The sequence below is a fragment of the Pollicipes pollicipes genome, unplaced genomic scaffold (genome assembly GCF_011947565.3).
Source record: "Pollicipes pollicipes isolate AB1234 unplaced genomic scaffold, Ppol_2.1 Scaffold_5724;HRSCAF=6776_pilon_pilon_pilon, whole genome shotgun sequence".
Lineage (NCBI taxonomy): Eukaryota > Metazoa > Arthropoda > Thecostraca > Pollicipedomorpha > Pollicipedidae > Pollicipes > Pollicipes pollicipes.
The window spans coordinates 48,789,459-48,806,548 of NW_023596746.1; the positions used below are offsets into that span (position 1 = coordinate 48,789,459).

Below are 17,090 nucleotides of genomic sequence, written 5' to 3' on the forward strand. Positions count from 1 at the left end.
CCGTGATGGGTCCCTTCTGAACATATGGGTCCTTCGGGGCCCAAGAGCACCATGGCCCCGTGGTTCCCTTTTGGGTCCAGCACCATTCTGAATTGTATTCTGATTTTCAACTCGACCTGAAGCGAACCACAAGCTTGCTCCTGTGGCCTTTGTTTCACGCTAGGGTAAACCCGAAAACCATTGTGACCTTTGGATCCTTGTAATCCTTGGATATAGCGTCCTGCACCATTTATTTTTACCGGTCTCCTGTTCGCCACATCATTTTTATGTTTAGCAGTAGTTTCCACCTATTTCCTGCGAAAAAATGTGCTGTAGTTTAGTAACCGTAACTACAGCGCCATGATAGCCATTTTCTGATAGCTGTAAGCCGGCTTAGGCTGGTAGGTGACGGGGGTTGGCGGGCGGTGACGAGTTCATGTGAGTATATCGGGGAATCAGTGTGAGGATTATCGCTGGGTGGTGTGTTAGGTCGGAGATGTGGTTTTTAAAAATTAATTTGGGTACTCCGACCGCCAATAGCACATATTGAGTCACATAACAGGGTTGATTCATTTCAGGGCATTCATCATTGGGACAGTGGTGTGGCTAATCAACATATTCGTCCGTTTCGCGACTTTTTAGCGCTGGATGTGTATGTTGGTGATGGGCCGGAAACCTGAGGCCGTAGAAATGTGCAATGAAATGTGGGCTACACTTAATAAACTGGTGGAAAGCAGTTAACTCTAACGTGGGATAATGAGTTGGGGCAGGGGTGGCATGTTTTAATGCCAGGTTGCAAAACATGGTGAACATTTCAGACATAGCACCAGCATCCCACCATAATCCCAGAGTGTGTGCAAGACAAATTTGAATGCTTTTAGTTTGGGTTTTCCTTGTCACTAATTTCAGAGCACAGAGCCAATATTTTGAAAAAATTGTAATGTTGCAGGCTTAATTTCAGTCATAAATACTTTTGACACATTTCACCATACACATTCAAAATTTGATGCAGTTCAGCACAGTATGAGTGCAATGCATGTGATCAAGGTCCACCACACATGCCTCAAGCATATCACATAGTAGATGGATTTTTTGCAGGCTGGCTTTAATGCCTAGCTCAGGGATAGCATGGTGTGTGCATCCTAATGAATAGTTGTCCTGTGCACTTACTGTTTTTCTTTTTTCAGAACTTGACAGCAATAAGAACAAGTGAACTATTTCATCAGGGAAAATGGCAGATGCTGTTTGTCCATTTGTGTACTGGTCACAGACAAAATCAACAATCCACCTGAAGATTGATTTGAGAGATGTGGAGGTCTGTACAAATTGATTTCATTAGTTGAAAAATACTGCTGGTTTACTTGGATGTCAATATCCATCTGATGACTTTTGCAAAATGCTCTTTTTTGAAGCATGGGATTGAAGGGCCCCAAAGTCTTTTCAGTTTTGTCTGGTTTAAACATTGCATTTTAAACTGTTTTTAGATAAATATAAGCCGTGCACACCCAGATATGAGAATACACTTGTCTAGGTGTCCCATTTAAGTCTCATTTTATGTGAAATATGTGTACCTGGGCCTTTCTTATTCATGATTTTAAGTCAACCTTATTGTACTAGAGTTAAGCCATTGTATAGGACATTTTGACCAATTTTGGGAAGATGATTTTAAATCCTGAAATGATCTGCAGCACTGTTTCTTTTAGCCAATTTTCCTTTATTACCATTCAGTAGTAAACTGTTGACATGATAACCAGGTGTTCTTTTTGTGAGTCATGTAATCTATCTTTTGGTCTTCCTATTCAATTTTTAAGAACAGGCCAAGGTTTGAAAGCCACTGCTATGTGATATTTCTCTATGCTAGGGAGTTTTTCACCAATCCCTTTGTGGCAAGCAATAAACAGGCTGTTTGTCTTCATCCTGCTCCACACTGTTGTTTTCTTCATCATGTTCAATCTGGGTTTCTTTCTTATGTGCTTCACCAGTTGGCTATTTGCTCTTATGATTTCATCTATTCAACTATTTTCTGTACCCTGTGACGTACAAAATGGCTTGGTATGGACGTCTTTCATTGAAGCCCTAGACACAGACTACATGGACCAGTCTGATGTTTTCAAATACAGACCTGATATGTTTGTCTATATGTTTTTTTCATTCTTTGTGCTGACGTCTCCAACAACACTGCTTGGTTTTCTTGTGACCCATGTCCAAAAATTTGATTGCATCAACCTTTCCATTTCATGTGTAAACCAGATTTTCTCATTAATCATGATGACTGGTGACATTGGGCAATTATTGCAGTATATTTTTTGGTGTTCTTTGTTCCAAGTTCCATGGTTACATGTGAATGATATTGAGTAAAAAAGTAGGACCGAAAGACATAGACATGTGAGAGGCAGAACATGCTCCAAACCTGTGCCAATCTTAAAAAAGTGACCCTAATCAATCATCCAAGATCCCACATCCCAGTGTCCCATACATGAAGTACATTCTGCCTCTGAAAGTGAAAGAAAGTTATGCCACTTGCAGGGAAAACAAAGCCAGAAGAAGTGTTGCAGAAAGGAGGTAGTGACATGCAAACAGCAATATCTAAATATGTATATATATATATATATATATATATATATATATCAAACAGCAATATTTCATTTTTGTATGAGATATTGTGGGACAAATGGTAAATGTTATGTTCAGAAATGATGCCATAGAGCACAGTGATGGGGAGAATAATGTTGCAGTTGCCAATGTACTAATGAAAACTCTGGAACTCCAGGTTACCCAGTCACATTTGTTCCCTATCAAATACTGAAACAGTTTTTGATCATGCTTTTTATCATGAACCATTTGGATATGACATATATGAGATGCAAAGGAACTAAAGCACAAGTGCAATTTTTGCCATTTGGGGTCTTTGCACCTCCAGGTTGTCAATAATGATCCCCATCATCAAAAATATATTTGTAATCAGCCCCAAATGCTCAAAATTTTATATTTTAATTTCCAAAAAAAACAACTACAGAACAAGTTTCATCTGCAATGTAAAAAGCGTGAGTGCAGCATGCTACAGGGAAAAAAACAATTTCTAGTTTCCCTCCACTGATTCAGTTAATAAAAAGTACATGTCTGCGCTTGTGCCCTTTCTCGAACGCCATCCACTAGCAGCCTCCCGCTTCTCTGCCGCCATCTGGCACTACCGGAGAGCTCGGTGCCGTCCAGCCACAGCCTCCCGCTTCTCCGCCGGCATCTTATCCCACCGGAGAGCTCGCCGCCGTCCAGCCACAGCATCCCACTTCCCTTAGCTCTTCAGGGTAGGTGGGCAGGATGCTGTCTACGATGCTGCAAAAGGAAGTGCGATCACCGCCCGCTTCAAAGCCGGGTCAAATCCCCGTAGTTTTGCTGTCCCTACGCTTAAGCATGTTACTATAGGTTATCAAATTCCAGCCAATCCACGACGAAAATCAGAAAATCAGTTGTAGTTGCTGCTTTGAATGATAAACTTTGTGTATATTTGTGATTGCCCTCATGCCCTGAAATGTACACCACACCATGAGAAAAGGTGCATGTCCGCACTTGCGCTTTTTCACTGCATACGCTGCAGGGATGCGGGTGATGTAGTGGTCAACGCGTCTGCGTTACCACCAGACGCGTGGTTAACGCGTCTGCGTTAACCACTGCGCGTCTGGGAAACCAGAGGTACGGGGTTCGATTCCCCCCGGTGCCCGCCCTTCCTGCCAGGGTGAGAGGCAGGCGACGCCATATAGCCTCAGCAGCTGAGTGCGTCGTACAGCCCCAATGACACACACACACACATTGCATATGCTGGTGAACTTGTACTTTTTCTGATAGCATCCTTTGTGTTCGCGCTTTTTCTACGTTGTGGAATCCATGTTTGTTGCTACATAGGTCAAAATTTTAAAGCATCCCAGGAATTTCTGTGAAGTTCATGTATTAAGATCAGCCAAGCAGTATTCGGAGTGATTCACTTTAAGGTGACAAATTCAATGGCGTATGATTCAAGCATTTACCACCAACCAATAGTCGGATACAGCGGGAAATCGAAAAACTTTCCCCTGAAAAGTTGCTTAAATCCATACACACCTTTTCTCCTTTGTATGGTGGATATTTCCATCAGGGGGTTCATCAGAAAGACAGGAGATAGCCTGCACATACCAAGCGAGAAAACAAGGGGATTATGCTGATGCAAAACCTTTCATATGTTATTGTAAACAAAGGAAATGGCAGAGCAGGTCACTCAGATACCACAACTCAACTCAAAAGTGCGGCGTCTTACCTAAACACGGATCTGGTCGAGAAGCTGGAGCAGCAAAGCCAAAAGATGAGTGGAATGAGAAAAAAAAAGAACTCATTGTTTCACTGTGTTGATGGGAAATAGTTATAAGGGTGAGACAGGTAGAATTTCTTTAGCTAAGAAAACTAATGCTCTAGGGCCAAAAGTAATGTTTATGTGGGCCAGTTGGGGATTTAAAACGTGTTATTAAGGCTGACCATAGTGTGTTGTGGGGTGAGGTGACATTTCAGCACTGAGGAACATTTTGTCAAAATGAAAGAGGGAAGGCTAGGCATGTCTTAGTTCCAAGATCTTATAGGATTGTAATGAGGCAATGTATAATGTTCTACTGTATTACAGCCATAGTTTCCAAAAGACACTTTCTGTGAGTATAAAATTCTGACTCCTACCTTGTCCCAGGCCTGGAACACATTATTTATCGGATTATGGAGGGCATAGAGAGCACTACCAAACATCAGTTGTATATGGTTTGTTATGAATGACTGTGATCATGTGATCATACAATACCACATGTGTGATACAATAACTGCCCCCAAACTATGTTACACATGACTTGTGTGGTAGATTGTCTTTCACTAAATCTTACTATTTAGCTGACATTGTTATATGTTGGCATTGCAAGGACATGTGTTGTTGGTGTTGGTGCTGCTAAACTGTATGCCATGTTGCAGGACCCTGACATTGATTTGCTGCCTGAGCAGCTATCTTTTGAAGCAAAAGCCCTCGGTAATTCAGGGAGTCAGCTGTATGCCTTCAAACTGAATTGGTATCAACTGGTGAATCCAGATGTAAGTTTGCTGGCAGTTGGTTGGCAGATTAATGAGACCACAGTAAATAAATTTTAAGCTGTCTCAGCTAGATAGTCGACACATTGACCACAGTGTTTGAGTTTATTAGCTCAGTGGCACTTGCGTGTTGCCAAGAGAGCTGTCTGGTATGGTTTCTCGCCTCACTTTTTCATGCCTGTTATGTTGCTCTTGGGTTGGTCATAGCCGTCCACCGTCCTGTGGCGCCCTGTCTGGCGCGAACAGTCTGGCCTGGTTGGCTGCCGTCAGTCACGTGGTGGGTAACTCAAGAGCTGACCACGTGGTGCACCGTCACACGCGGCTCAACTCGGGCGGGTCAGCGGGCCGTGGACGGGACACTCGTGCCAAGTTTGAGGACCGCGGGTGTAGCGCTCTCTGCCAGCCAGTGTGATTAACTTAAGGTGCGGAGTCTAATGCACAGTGTTGAATTTATCCTCGCTCTACCCACCATATGTTGTGCCGTTGTTGCCCTAACGGCGTGCCCGATCGCAGGAGACCAAGTACCACCTGTCGGACCGCAACGTGCAGATCACACTGGCCAAGGAGGACGAGGAGTGGTGGCCGCACCTGACCAGAGAGCGGATCAAGCTGTCCTGGCTGAGGGTACGGCCCCGGGGACAGGACGGCCAGGCCCGGAGACAGGACGGCCAGGCCCGGAGACATGACGGCCAGGCACGGAGACAGGACGGCCAGGCCCGGGGACAGGACGGCCAGGCCCGGAGACATGACGGCCAGGCACGGAGACATGACGGCCAGGCTCGGAGACAGGACGGCCAGGCTCGGAGACAGGACGGCCAGGCCTCCCCTCCCCACGACTGCTCATGGTTTCGGACGAGCCGTCAGCTGAGTGTTTGTGTGTGTGTGTGTGTGTGTGTGTGTGTGTGTGTGTGTGCGTGTGTGTGTGTGTGTGTGTGTGTGTGTGTGTGTGTGTGTGTGTGTGTGTGTGTGTGTGTGCGTGCGTGCGTGCGTGCGTGCGTGCGTGCGTGCGTGCGTGCGTGTGTGTGTGGTCTATTTGTAGCGTTTTTGGGCATTGCCACTCGCAGTGCCCCCTCAACGCCCTTGCGGTTTGGTTTGGTCTGGTTTGGATGGTGGTCCTCGACCTCTGGCGTCATGACGTACCTTAGTGGGTGGTTTTCCGATACACAGAGCTTTCGCTATTCGCCATACATGTCCATCATTGGGCCTGGGACCACCCAGCAAGGTGCTTATTTTGTCTGCTCATACTCGTTTTTTGGTGCTGGGAACAGATGCTGACGATTGTTTTTTTTTTATTCTTCGCTGCAGCGCTGGCATAGTTACGGCCTGGGGTCTTTTTTAACCCTACCGGGTGTTTGTCTCTCTTTCTCTGGATTTTGTCACGAAGCCTCTGCTGGCGTCCTCTCAGCTCGCGCCACCCACGGGCCGGTCCGGAGCCGCCGCTGAACTCTCAGCTCGCGCCACCTACGGGCCGGTCCGGAGCCGCCGCTGACCACGGCCCGCCGTCGCCGCCAGGTGGACTTCGATAGGTGGCGGTCGGAGAGTGACGACGAAGCCGAGGGCCGGGACGTGATGGCCGACTACCCGGACGTGTACGACCGCCTGGTGCGGGACGAGGCGGGCGGCCCGCAGAGCAGACGTGAGCTGGAGGGGGGAGGGGGACGAGGCGGCCGGCCCGCAGAGCAGACGTGAGCTAGGGGGAGAGGGGGACGAGGCGGCCGGCCCGCAGAGCAGACGTGAGCTTGAGGGGGGAGGGGGGGCGGCTGGCCGGCCCGCAGAGCAGACATGAGCTGGAGGGGGGGGGGGGAGGGGGGTTGGCCGGCCCGCCCGCAGAGCAGACATGAGCTGGAGGGGGGGGGGGGGGGGGGAGGAGGGCGGCGGCCGGCCGGCCCGCAGAGCAGACGTGAGCTGGAGGGGGGGGGGGAGGGGGGTTGGCCGGCCCGCCCGCAGAGCAGACGTGAGCTGGAGGGGGGAGGAGGGCGGCGGCCGGCCGGCCCGCAGAGCAGACGTGAGCTGGAGGGGGGGGGGGGGGGGGAGGGGGGGCCGGCCGGCCCGCAGAGCAGACGTGAGCTGGAAGGGGGGGAGGGGGGTTGGCCGGCCCGCAGAGCAGACGTGAGCTGGAAGGGGGGAGGGGGGTTGGCCGGCCCGCAGAGCAGACGTCAGCTGGAGGAGGGGGGAGGGGGGAGGAGGGCGGCGGCCGGCCCGCCCGCAGAGCAGACGTGAGCTGGAGGCTGGCCGCGGCGGGGCGGGCAGCGCTGGGTCCCGGGAGGAGTGGCGCCGACAGCCGGGCTCGCGCCAGTAAGTGGCGGCCGTGGAGGCCCGTGCGCCCTGCCGGGCGGGCCGCCTCGTGCCCTGTCCGCGCGTCACGGGCGTGGACATGGTGTCAGACTGCGGCTGGGGAAGAATGCGAGTGGTGGATGACGTGTTGTGCTGTGGCAGGATGTAGCAGAACTGGGGAAGCTTGCTGGTTCACACTGCATCCCACTCTTATACCGTGTACTTGTACTTAACCACGGATTAAGAGCCGTATTTGATCACACTGCATTTAAGTTGAGGGCCGTGTTCTAGCTCAGTATGGTCTCCTTAATCCGAAAATCCGTTAAATCATTGAGCATCGGCATTTAGTAAGCATTTCCCATTGTTTTGCAGTGGAGAACTTCCGTGAGAGCTACTTGATGATGTACAACTTGTGGCAGCTGCTGGGCTTTACCGTTATCCTGGGCAAGCTGGGATTCCGATACTACCTGGAAGGACAAGGTAAGGCGAAGCCCTGGCGAGGCTCGTACAGCACTGGCTTTGATCTGAGCTCTGTTATATTCCGAGTCTTGTTTGCCTTTCGTGACAGCCACGTGTGCCGACAGTGTACAACATGCCCATTTGTCACCTCTAGATGTTTGACACAAGACCCATCCTGCTTACGGCCATTTCTAAACGGGGCTAGTACTAAGACTTGTGGCGCATTGAGGCTGGTGCGATTGAGTAGCGCAGACCAATGGTAATTGTGTTTTGACAAATGAAGAATATTTTGTATACCATACACTTCCAAACCTGTGTTTGCCAAATGCTCTCCGGAAACGCTTCACTTACGCAGAATGGTGCACTTTGACTGAACTCACTGCACCGTGCTCACGTAAAACTCAAGAAGCGTAGCACAACTGCAATCGTGGTTGGTATCATGGATTATGGCATACCATTACCATATTGTTATTATTATGTATTACAATGCATGTATATACATGTCCATATATATATATATATATATATATATATATATATATATATATACATGACTACGTACGCTTTTGTATATCGATTAAGCTATGCTGCTACAGCCGTGACAAGGCAAACGCTGGGGGTTCGTGGCGCGCTGCTCCGCATGTGTCCCCGCTCGTCACCGCGTGACTGTGGCGCGCTGCTCCTCGTGTGTCCCCGCTCGTCACCGCGTGACTGTGGCGCGCCGTTCCTCGTGTGTTCTCGTTCGTCATTGCGTGACTGTGGCGCGCCGCTCCTCGTGTGTCCCCGCTCGTCACCGCGTGACCGTGCCGCCCGGCGCGCCGCAGACTCGCTGACCAGGGCATATGACACGGCCGGCCTGAACATGAAGCTGGCGCAGGGTCTGCAGGTGCTTGAGATCCTGCACCCGCTGCTGGGCATGACGCGCGGCGGTGTACTGGAGCCGCTCATGCAGGTAGGCTGGCGGCCGGGCGGCTGGCTGACCGCCGGCCTGCCCGGCTGCGCACGGCCTGCCCGTCCGGCCGGTGGACGGTGACCAGCCGACTGTGAAGACTTCATCCACTTTCGGCAGAGTTGCGCGTTTTGTTGATGCAGCTCATTCTGCCTTCATATTTATGTCATCATGCTGCGTGGAATGTGCCGGAGGTATTGCTCCGATGCGGTCGCTCCGTTTGGCAGAAATAGCCAAGTTTGGCAGAAATAGCCAGGTTTTGAACTTGGTCTCAGTAGCCGAGCTGTTCAGAGAAGCTGTTTTATACATCAAGCTCCAGCTGGTTTACCGTACTTGATGTTTAACTTTTGGCTACAACAGTGGTCGTGCACGGCCCGTCACCTGTGATCCGTGCTGTAACCGGCGGTTCGGCCGTGGGGTGACGCTCTGGCGCCGGGTGCCCGACCGCGGGGTGGTGTGCCGCCGTGCTGTCTGCCTACCATCGGGTGGTGTGCTGCTGTGCTGTCTGTGCCCACCATCGGGTGGTGTGCCACTGTGCTGTCTGTGCCCACCATCGGGTGGTGTGCCGCTGTGCTGTCTGTGCCCAACATCGGGTGGTGTGCCGCTGTGCTGTCTGTGCCCACCATCGGGTGGTGTGCTGCTGTGCTGTCTTTGCCTACCATCGGGTGGTGTGCTGCTGTGCTGTCTGTGCCCACCATCGGGTGGTGTGCCGCTGTGCTGTCTGCCTACCATCGGGTGGTGTGCTGCTGTGCTGTCTGTGCCCACCATCGGGTGGTGTGCCGCTGTGCTGTCTGTGCCCACCATCGGGTGGTGTGCCGCTGTGCTGTCTGTGCCCACCATCGGGTGGTGTGCTGTTGTGCTGTGTCCACCATCTGGTGGTGTGCCGCTGTGCTGTTTGTGCCCACCATCGGGTGCTGTGCTGCTGTGCTGTCTGTGTCCACCATCGGGTGGTGTGCCGCTGTGCTGTCTGTGCCCACCATCGGGTGGTGTGCTGCTGTGCTGTCTGTGCCCACCATCGGGTGGTGTGCTGCTGTGCTGTGCCCACCATCGGGTGGTGTGCCGCTGTGCTCTTTGTGCCCACCATCAGGTGGTGTGCCGCTGTGCAGTCTGTGTCCGCTATCGGGTGGTGTGCCAGTGTGCTGTCCGTGTCCCGCTGTGAGGTGGTGTGCCGCTGTGCTGTCAGTGTCCTGATGTGGTGTGTCGTGTCTCTGGTCTGTCGTAGTGGGTACACTTCTTCTGTGTACCGCAGGTGTCCGGCCGCAACCTGATGCTGTTTATCGTGCTGGAGGGGGAGCAGAGGTTGCAGACTAAACCGGCCGTCTTCTACCTGTTCGTGGTGTGGAGCCTGGTGGAGCTGGTCAGGTCAGTTTGCGAGTGTGGAAGCTGCAGGCAGGCTTGTGTCGAACATTAGGCGGTATTGTGATAGCGACGATGCTACCCAGGGGGTTGATATTGGGCGGCGGGGAAGTATTCGCTATAAGTGCTTTAGGACCGCGCGACTGGACAGGGCGTGAATGCGTCAGGCGCTGAGTTGCATCAGGGTGGTAACACAATGTAATTTATTTCTTGTTTCCCCCGGCGGCCGCGGACGTTGCACTTCGCCGTATTAACCACGTTTAAAACGGTGATTGGTTGGTTGGGGTGGATTTGGGCTGGATTTAAAATGGCTGGGGTGCTCACTGCCTGTTTGTTATCGAGGCAAAGAAAGCTGACCATGCAAATTTCCGTACGTACTGCGCATAGCATTCTCATTTTGTTTTGAAAGATCCCTGCGAGGCATGCCTTTACCCTATCGACGCTTCTAATTAAATTTGCAACAATTATGGGCATTGAGGTCGTGCATATGCTGGTTTCCTATTTTTTGCACTTTCAACTCAGATTTTGTCTTTTGGCGCTCGTTTTCTCAGTCTCAAATATTCAGCCAGTCACAATTCCTGACTTTTCGCACCGGGGACAGGCTACACGAACCCATTCGACGACCGCGCACCGTCACCGCGCACGTGGATTAATGCTCGCTGTGTGACCACATGTGGCACGTGTTCGCACTTCGTCCGTGTTGCTCATCGACCTCAGCTTGAGTCGACCTGTGCCCCCTCGGTGACAGAGAGGCCGCTTGTATGGGAATCACTGAGAACCGCAGTAAGATAAATCAATAAACACCGGGAGGGGCCAGTGGTGACAACGGTGTACCGGCCACGTTGTCGCGTGCCCCGGCGGCCGTGGAGCCAGTGGTGGTGGCGGTATACCGGCCACGTTGTCGCGCGGCCCGGCGGCGGTGGAGCCAGTGGTGACGGCGGTGTACCGGCCACGTTGTCGCGTGGCGCGGCGGCGGTGGAGCCAGTGGTGACGGCGGTGTACCGGCCACGTTGTCGCGTGACCCGGCGACGGTGGAGCCAGTGGTGACGGCTGTGTACCGGCCACGTTGTCGCGTGCCCCGGCGGCCGGGGATGGTCGACTGACGGGTGATGGCCGCCGCAGGTACCCGTACTACACACTGCGGCTGGTGCGCCGCGAGCTGTCCGTGCTCACCTGGCTCCGGTACACCATCTGGATCCCGCTCTACCCGCTCGGCTTCATCACCGAGGGCGTGCTGTACCTCAGGTGAGCCCCACCGCACCCGCCATCCCACAGTTTTGACACAGTGTTCATGCGGCGATGAAGCTCGACGTCCGCACGCCACTCGACCTGTTTGTGGTCAGGGTGCTTCATTAAACTCTGGAAGCCAGACTTGGGCACCACTTGTGTGGTGGGAAATACTCTGGGCGTTTTTCTTTTCTGATCGTTTGACATATTCATTGTGTTGTGATATGCTAGATGAAGGTATACTGGCCTCACGGCCCAGGTCAGGTGCGGTATGTTTTATCTTGGTTCTTTATTTTCCATAAATTTAACGCGAAGATGTAAATGATTTGTGCGTATGGCTTTTGAGGAGAAATGCGTACAAGGCTTTATGATTTGTTTTATGACCTGATGATTCTGACTTCGGCCCCCGGCGCTGTGGCTTTATTCCAATGAAGCGCTTCGGTCAATTACTATTCTGAACATTGTTTTGTGTTAATTTTGAGAATCACCGCTTGGTTTGTGATGTTTGGCCTTGTGCTTCATACGTGTCACATACAGCCTTGAACGATCGTGGCGGTGATCAGATCCAAACTCATGGTTCTGCGAATCACATTGCGACCTCCGGCGCACGTGTTGCGCGGTGTGATGCTGGTGTAATGCACGTGGATGTTGCGCTGCTTTATAGCACGCATCATGTCGCCATGGTCATGTGGAAATGTGATGCCAGTCTGTCTGGCTACATCTTGTGTTATGTTTTTATTGCGATTTTCTGTGTTTCAGATCTCTGCCATATTTTGAGGAGACTGGGAAGTTTTCGGTGTCGATGCCCAATGCATTGAACTTCGCATTCCACTTTCCAACTTTCATAAAGTGCTTCCTCTTCATTGCTTTCCTACCAGGTACGTACCAAACCTGAGTCGTTTAATGCTTTTATATGGCTCCTTCAGTTTTGCTTCTGCACCAGCCTGACATTTTGTGGGTCAGTGCTGATTCTGCAATAAGTTACTATTGGCTGTTAGCAAATTATTGTGTTTTTATTTTCAGACAACGTAAGTTCAGACGAAGATCCCTTCGTTGTTGAACGCGCACAACACTTCGATATCTGTTGCAATGCAGCTTACAGACTTGCACGCATCCCCCATCGAGGAACGTTGGTAGCACAACCGCTTAACGGCGTACTTTTTTACTGGTCCATAGTGTTTGCGTGTTAAAGGGCTGCTTTTCAGAGCTGTGAATTGCATTCTATCAGGCCAATTTCGATGTTTGGGTCAGCCGGCACCAAACCGGTTTTGGGTCAGTCTCCTCTGGCACCAAACGAAAGATTGTTCAAATTGTCTTAGGCCCCTCCATTGACCATCTGCTGTCCAGCGAAGCCAAACTCTTACGGCGTACCGGTTCAAAGTTCGCGTGCACGATATGCCATGAATTTTCCGACACTCGCGGCATGCCCAGTTTGGCTGGGACGCTGTTGGCATGACGTTTCACGTAAGCCGTTCTGTGGGCCTACAGCTGATTGTAAGCCGTCATTGTCTGTCGGCTTGTGACCCGCGTGTCTACTTGAAGGGCGTCTTCTTTCGCAGTCGTTTAATGCGCATAAAGTGTTTGTTTTGTGGAAACTGTGCTTTAACCCCCAGGAGGTCACGACCTACCATGACTTTCACGCTGTATACAGGTATTGATGATTTTCGTCGGGTAAATAGCTGCTGAATCCCTCAGCTGCGAACCGTCCGTGTTTCTGAGTGGTCTGTTGACACACAATCTGTGCGTGTCCGCAGGGATGTTCGTGGTCATGCGGCACATGTATCGGCAGCGCAGGAAGGTAATTGGGCCGAAGCCTGCGAGCAAGGCCAAGGTGCAGTAGGCGTGCCGGTCTGTCAGGCTCTCCGCCGCCGGCCAGCGCATCGGAGCGGGCCGAACCGGCGCCGGCGCTGGACCCGGCCCTGCACGCCGTCTCCCCGCCGCCGGTCAGCGCATCGGAGCGGGCCGAACAGGTGCCGGCGCTGGACCCGGCCCTGCGCGCCGGCTCCCCGCCGCCGACCAGTGCATCGGAGCGGGCCGAACCGGTGCTGGCACTGGACCCGGCCCCGCGCGCCGGCTCCCCGCCGCCGGTCAGCACATCGGAGCGGGCCGCACCGGCGCCGGCGCTGGACCCGGCCCTGCGCGCCGGCCCCCGTCACCCGCACACGGCGACCCCCGCCCGCGCGGCGTCAGACACCCTCGGCCGGTCCGCCACTGATTAGCCGGGTTCTAGTCCAATGGAGCACTGCAATAGTGTTATGATCAACTCCGAGGTAGCGACCGATAGGGCCGGATGTCTCTGTCGATCAGCCGAATGAAATACGGTTCACATGGAAATTGGTGATGTTTGTTTACGCACCGACTCGAGTGGTTGATTTGTTTGATTGCGTGTGTCACGCGGGCTTAAACTCAACGAGCCGCCACATTAGTGGCGTAATATAGCAAGCTTGATGTCCCCGCCAATTCCTCCTTCATGTGGTAGATTGCTGATGGTCAGGTCGTCCATTTCCATTCCGTGGTGAGCGGGTTATGCCCTGGTGTAATGTCGACCGGCCCACTGGGAAATAACTGCAACAATTGATGTATAGCGGAATGTTATTTTCTGCTATTGTTCCATTCCAGGATGATCTTGTGGAATACAACATTTGTGTGTGGTTATGAAGTTTCGATGAGGGCGCCATTGCAACCCGACGCTGTCTGGTCAAGGCCGTCTGTGAGGTTTGCTGACCGCACATACCTAGTGATAATTGGGGCATTAGGGCGCCGCATTGGCTGAATGACCTTTCATGAGCGAGCTCATTCAGACATGGTAGGCGTGGGTGCACGAAAAGAAAGCAAAATGACAGCCGTGCATCCGTGTTCCGGTGCTGAACACGGATGCACGGCCGAGTCATTTTTGCTCTGGCCGACCATGCGTGCGTGCATGCCATTTTCTGATCTGTTATGCTTATTTAGTGCATTCTAACACAATGACGTGAGGTCATGACTTATGAGCTTAGACCTTCCATTTCACTTCAGTTTCTCAATGCATACGAGAGTCTTAAAATATTCATTTCACTCTGTATCAATATCCGAGTGATCTCACAACCAAATCCAGCCGACGGGCGACTGTCTCGCACGTGGGACGTGACCAAAGATTGGCATACCTGGGCCGTTGTCGCTAACCTACAGCTGCCCGGACGGTGCCATTTGGCGCACGGGATCGCGACATACATGTCAGCCGATGAACAGCTATTTGTGACCAGGGTGCTTTAACTTGTGGTGCATGGGACGCTTGTGCTGAGTTGCACCCATCTGCCACGAGAATGTCTAATTTGGCAGCCTAAGAACCTACGGACTTCAACCTGCCAAATATCTCCTCTGATACGAGGACTGTCTACGCATACCAGGACCTAGGTGACCAGCGCTAAGGTGTGACCCGCGTGCGTATGCAGCATATTGGACGTGAGGTCCGCCGGATCACGGAAGCCGGAGACTAGAAATTGGGAGCGCAGGGAGATCTTGAATCCAGTCATTACCCATTTAGTTCTCAAGTGTTAAAAATGCAGCTTCGGTGCACGTGGCTCTCTTCAGCCACCATTCGGAGATTAGCGGGGCGCGACCATGGTCACTGTACAGCGAATTGCACCGTGGGACATGCCGTTGTGTCTTAATACAACCTCCGCGGGCCCGGCCGGGGAAACAGCTGGATTTCCCAGACATCTGCTCGGGCCGATCCGGAGAGTCGGAGACTTCAGGCGTGGAATCACGGCTCGTCTATTGGTCGACACAGCTGAATGCTGTGGCGGGAAGGCTGATCCGTATCCGCAATCAGCAAGAGGCGTGCTTTCCTGCTCGACGGATGTGTCCGGTCTTGATGGCCTTGTTATGCGGATCTGAGGAGCCACGCTACTCTCAGATCCGGCACCATCGGCAGGACGATGATCTCAGCTTCGTTCCGTCCCTGGCCGGCACCACCACACGCTGAAGGTGACCTCTCGGCGGTATGGCTTTCACCGACAAACTCAGCTACTCCTCAGCCCAGCCCTAGTTGAGTCATGCCAGGCGGCGCGTGGGAAAGCGATACCAATCCATGGACACCGTGCTCACGAGAAAACCCTGTGTAAACAAACTTATTTTGATATGGTGCTTTTTTATTTCAAAGCAGATGTTTCTACTCAAGTGTATATCGTAGACAAAAGTCCAAGGATACCAATTCGTACCGTGCAAATTTGATGGACCCAGCGCAAAGCGCCCCCCACCAGGAGCAAACAGTCAGTGAACCTGGGCCCCTGGGGCCAGGGTCGAAGTTTGACATCTGACGTAGCTGGAGGCCGTACTAACTTTTGTTTGGCGTCCGAAGGGCCACAAATGTCAAGCACACAGGTGAACAGGGCGAGTTTTTCTGAGAGAAGTTTTTCTGAGGGCATTTCATGGGGCATCATTTCGTGCGTCTTGAATATTTACAACTAGGAATCGAAAAATGATCCAATTTGCATTTTGGTGTAGAGAAACAGAAGTATCTGAAAGCAACTCAGGGGCAGACGGGCTTCAAACTATCCGTTACTAAGACCACACGCAATAGAAGGCTATTTTGCACTTCTGGCGTTAACCTTGGCCACCGGCACTTCGAGCCAGAACGATCATGATTATCATAACGTCAGCGTGCGGTACAGGTCCAGTGGCGTAGCCAGCTTTTCACCCACGAGGAGCTAAATCGGGTCATAGGGACACTCCTGCCAAGAGGGGCCTCATCGTTTAGGGGTCCTATGTTTTTTAATCGGCGGCCATAGCTACGCTCGGCATTCTTTCTGAGGCCTTGAGGCCCTTTTGCTGCTTTAAAAGTTCTACGGGTGTCCTAAATTAACAGCAAGTACAGGGGTCTTCGGTCTTAGGGGGCCACCTTCCCCAGAGCGCTATCCCCCAAAAGCTGCTCCTTTGGCTGCACCACTGTACAGGTCACATGGATGCTCCACGGATCAGAGATCAGCATAGGCTCCACCACAGGGCTGTGCTTTTGTGGTTGGCAGCTGTGTCTGGTCAGCGCCATGATCTGCAGGCGCATAAGAACATTTGGGCCAAACGCCTTCCGAATGCAGCCATTTCCCTCCAAGTGCGAACACCTGGACCAGGCGCCCTCCGAGTGCAAACATTTGGGCCAAGCGCCCTCTGAGTGCAAACATTTGGGCCAAGCGCCCTCCGAGTGCAAACATTTGGGCCAAGCGCCCTCCGAGTGCAAACATTTGGGCCAAGCGCCCTCCGAGTGCAAACATTTGGGCCAAGCGCCTTCCGGGTGCCGGAAGCAGTAAGTGAGCCGGCCGGAACATAGCGTGCTAGGAGTGGATGATGATGATTTTTTTTATTTTTCGTGCGTGTCGACGTGTGTTGAGAGTCTGTCACCACGACACTGGGTGGCACGTAACTTACGGCGCCCTGTGCCGAGATGCTCGCACAGTGCGCGTGGTCTAAACTTGTGTGCACCTTTCCCTTCGGACCCAGATGCAGAAGTTAATTCAGCACGGCCCGGCGCGGTGATGAGCTTCTAAGATAGACCATAGGCGTGGGAGCGTTTCAAAAAGTGTGTGGGGGGGGGGGAAGCTCAGGACACACTTCAGAAACTTTTTTTGGGAAAACAAACCCGATGACCGGGGGGGGGGGGACGGTACAGATGGAGGTTATCGCTATTTATTCAAGTGTAGTGACTGCTATTCTAGATATGCGTCGAGAGCTGTTTCTCAGTGGTGCACACCCTTGCCTATCCGACTCATCTATGTCATTC

The 17,090-nt window shown here is 52.2% G+C and overlaps 1 protein-coding gene across 5 annotated transcripts; it reads left to right on the forward strand.

Annotated features, from left to right (window-relative positions):
- The first annotated feature begins 379 nt into the window (after nucleotides 1-379).
- On the forward strand, nucleotides 380-13,258 carry Hacd2 (3-hydroxyacyl-CoA dehydratase 2). 5 transcript variants are annotated; one of them, XM_037227580.1, is made up of 11 exons: nucleotides 380-417; nucleotides 1,167-1,294; nucleotides 4,957-5,073; nucleotides 5,584-5,694; nucleotides 6,583-6,706; nucleotides 7,717-7,824; nucleotides 8,628-8,755; nucleotides 10,002-10,114; nucleotides 11,231-11,353; nucleotides 12,095-12,213; nucleotides 13,090-13,258. In XM_037227580.1, the coding sequence occupies exons 2-11, from the start codon at nucleotides 1,211-1,213 to the stop codon at nucleotides 13,173-13,175; spliced, it is 1,113 nt and encodes a 370-aa protein (XP_037083475.1). In that variant the 5' UTR covers nucleotides 380-417; nucleotides 1,167-1,210; the 3' UTR covers nucleotides 13,176-13,258. The 5 variants fall into 5 exon arrangements, with proteins under 5 accessions (XP_037083475.1, XP_037083478.1, XP_037083477.1 ...); XM_037227583.1 differs by having other exon boundaries at nucleotides 397-411; XM_037227582.1 differs by lacking the exon at nucleotides 380-417 and adding an exon at nucleotides 423-439.
- The last annotated feature ends 3,832 nt before the right edge of the window (nucleotides 13,259-17,090 follow it).

Bases quoted from the DNA above. Each gene is read 5' to 3' on its own strand.
- Hacd2 (XM_037227580.1), top strand. From the start codon at position 1,211: ATGGCAGATGCTGTTTGTCCATTTGTGTACTGGTCACAGACAAAATCA. The intron at 5,074-5,583 runs GTAAGTTTGCTG...GCCCGATCGCAG, and splicing joins ATCAACTGGTGAATCCAGAT to GAGACCAAGTACCACCTGTC. The intron at 6,707-7,716 runs GTGAGCTGGAGG...ATTGTTTTGCAG, and splicing joins GGGCGGCCCGCAGAGCAGAC to TGGAGAACTTCCGTGAGAGC.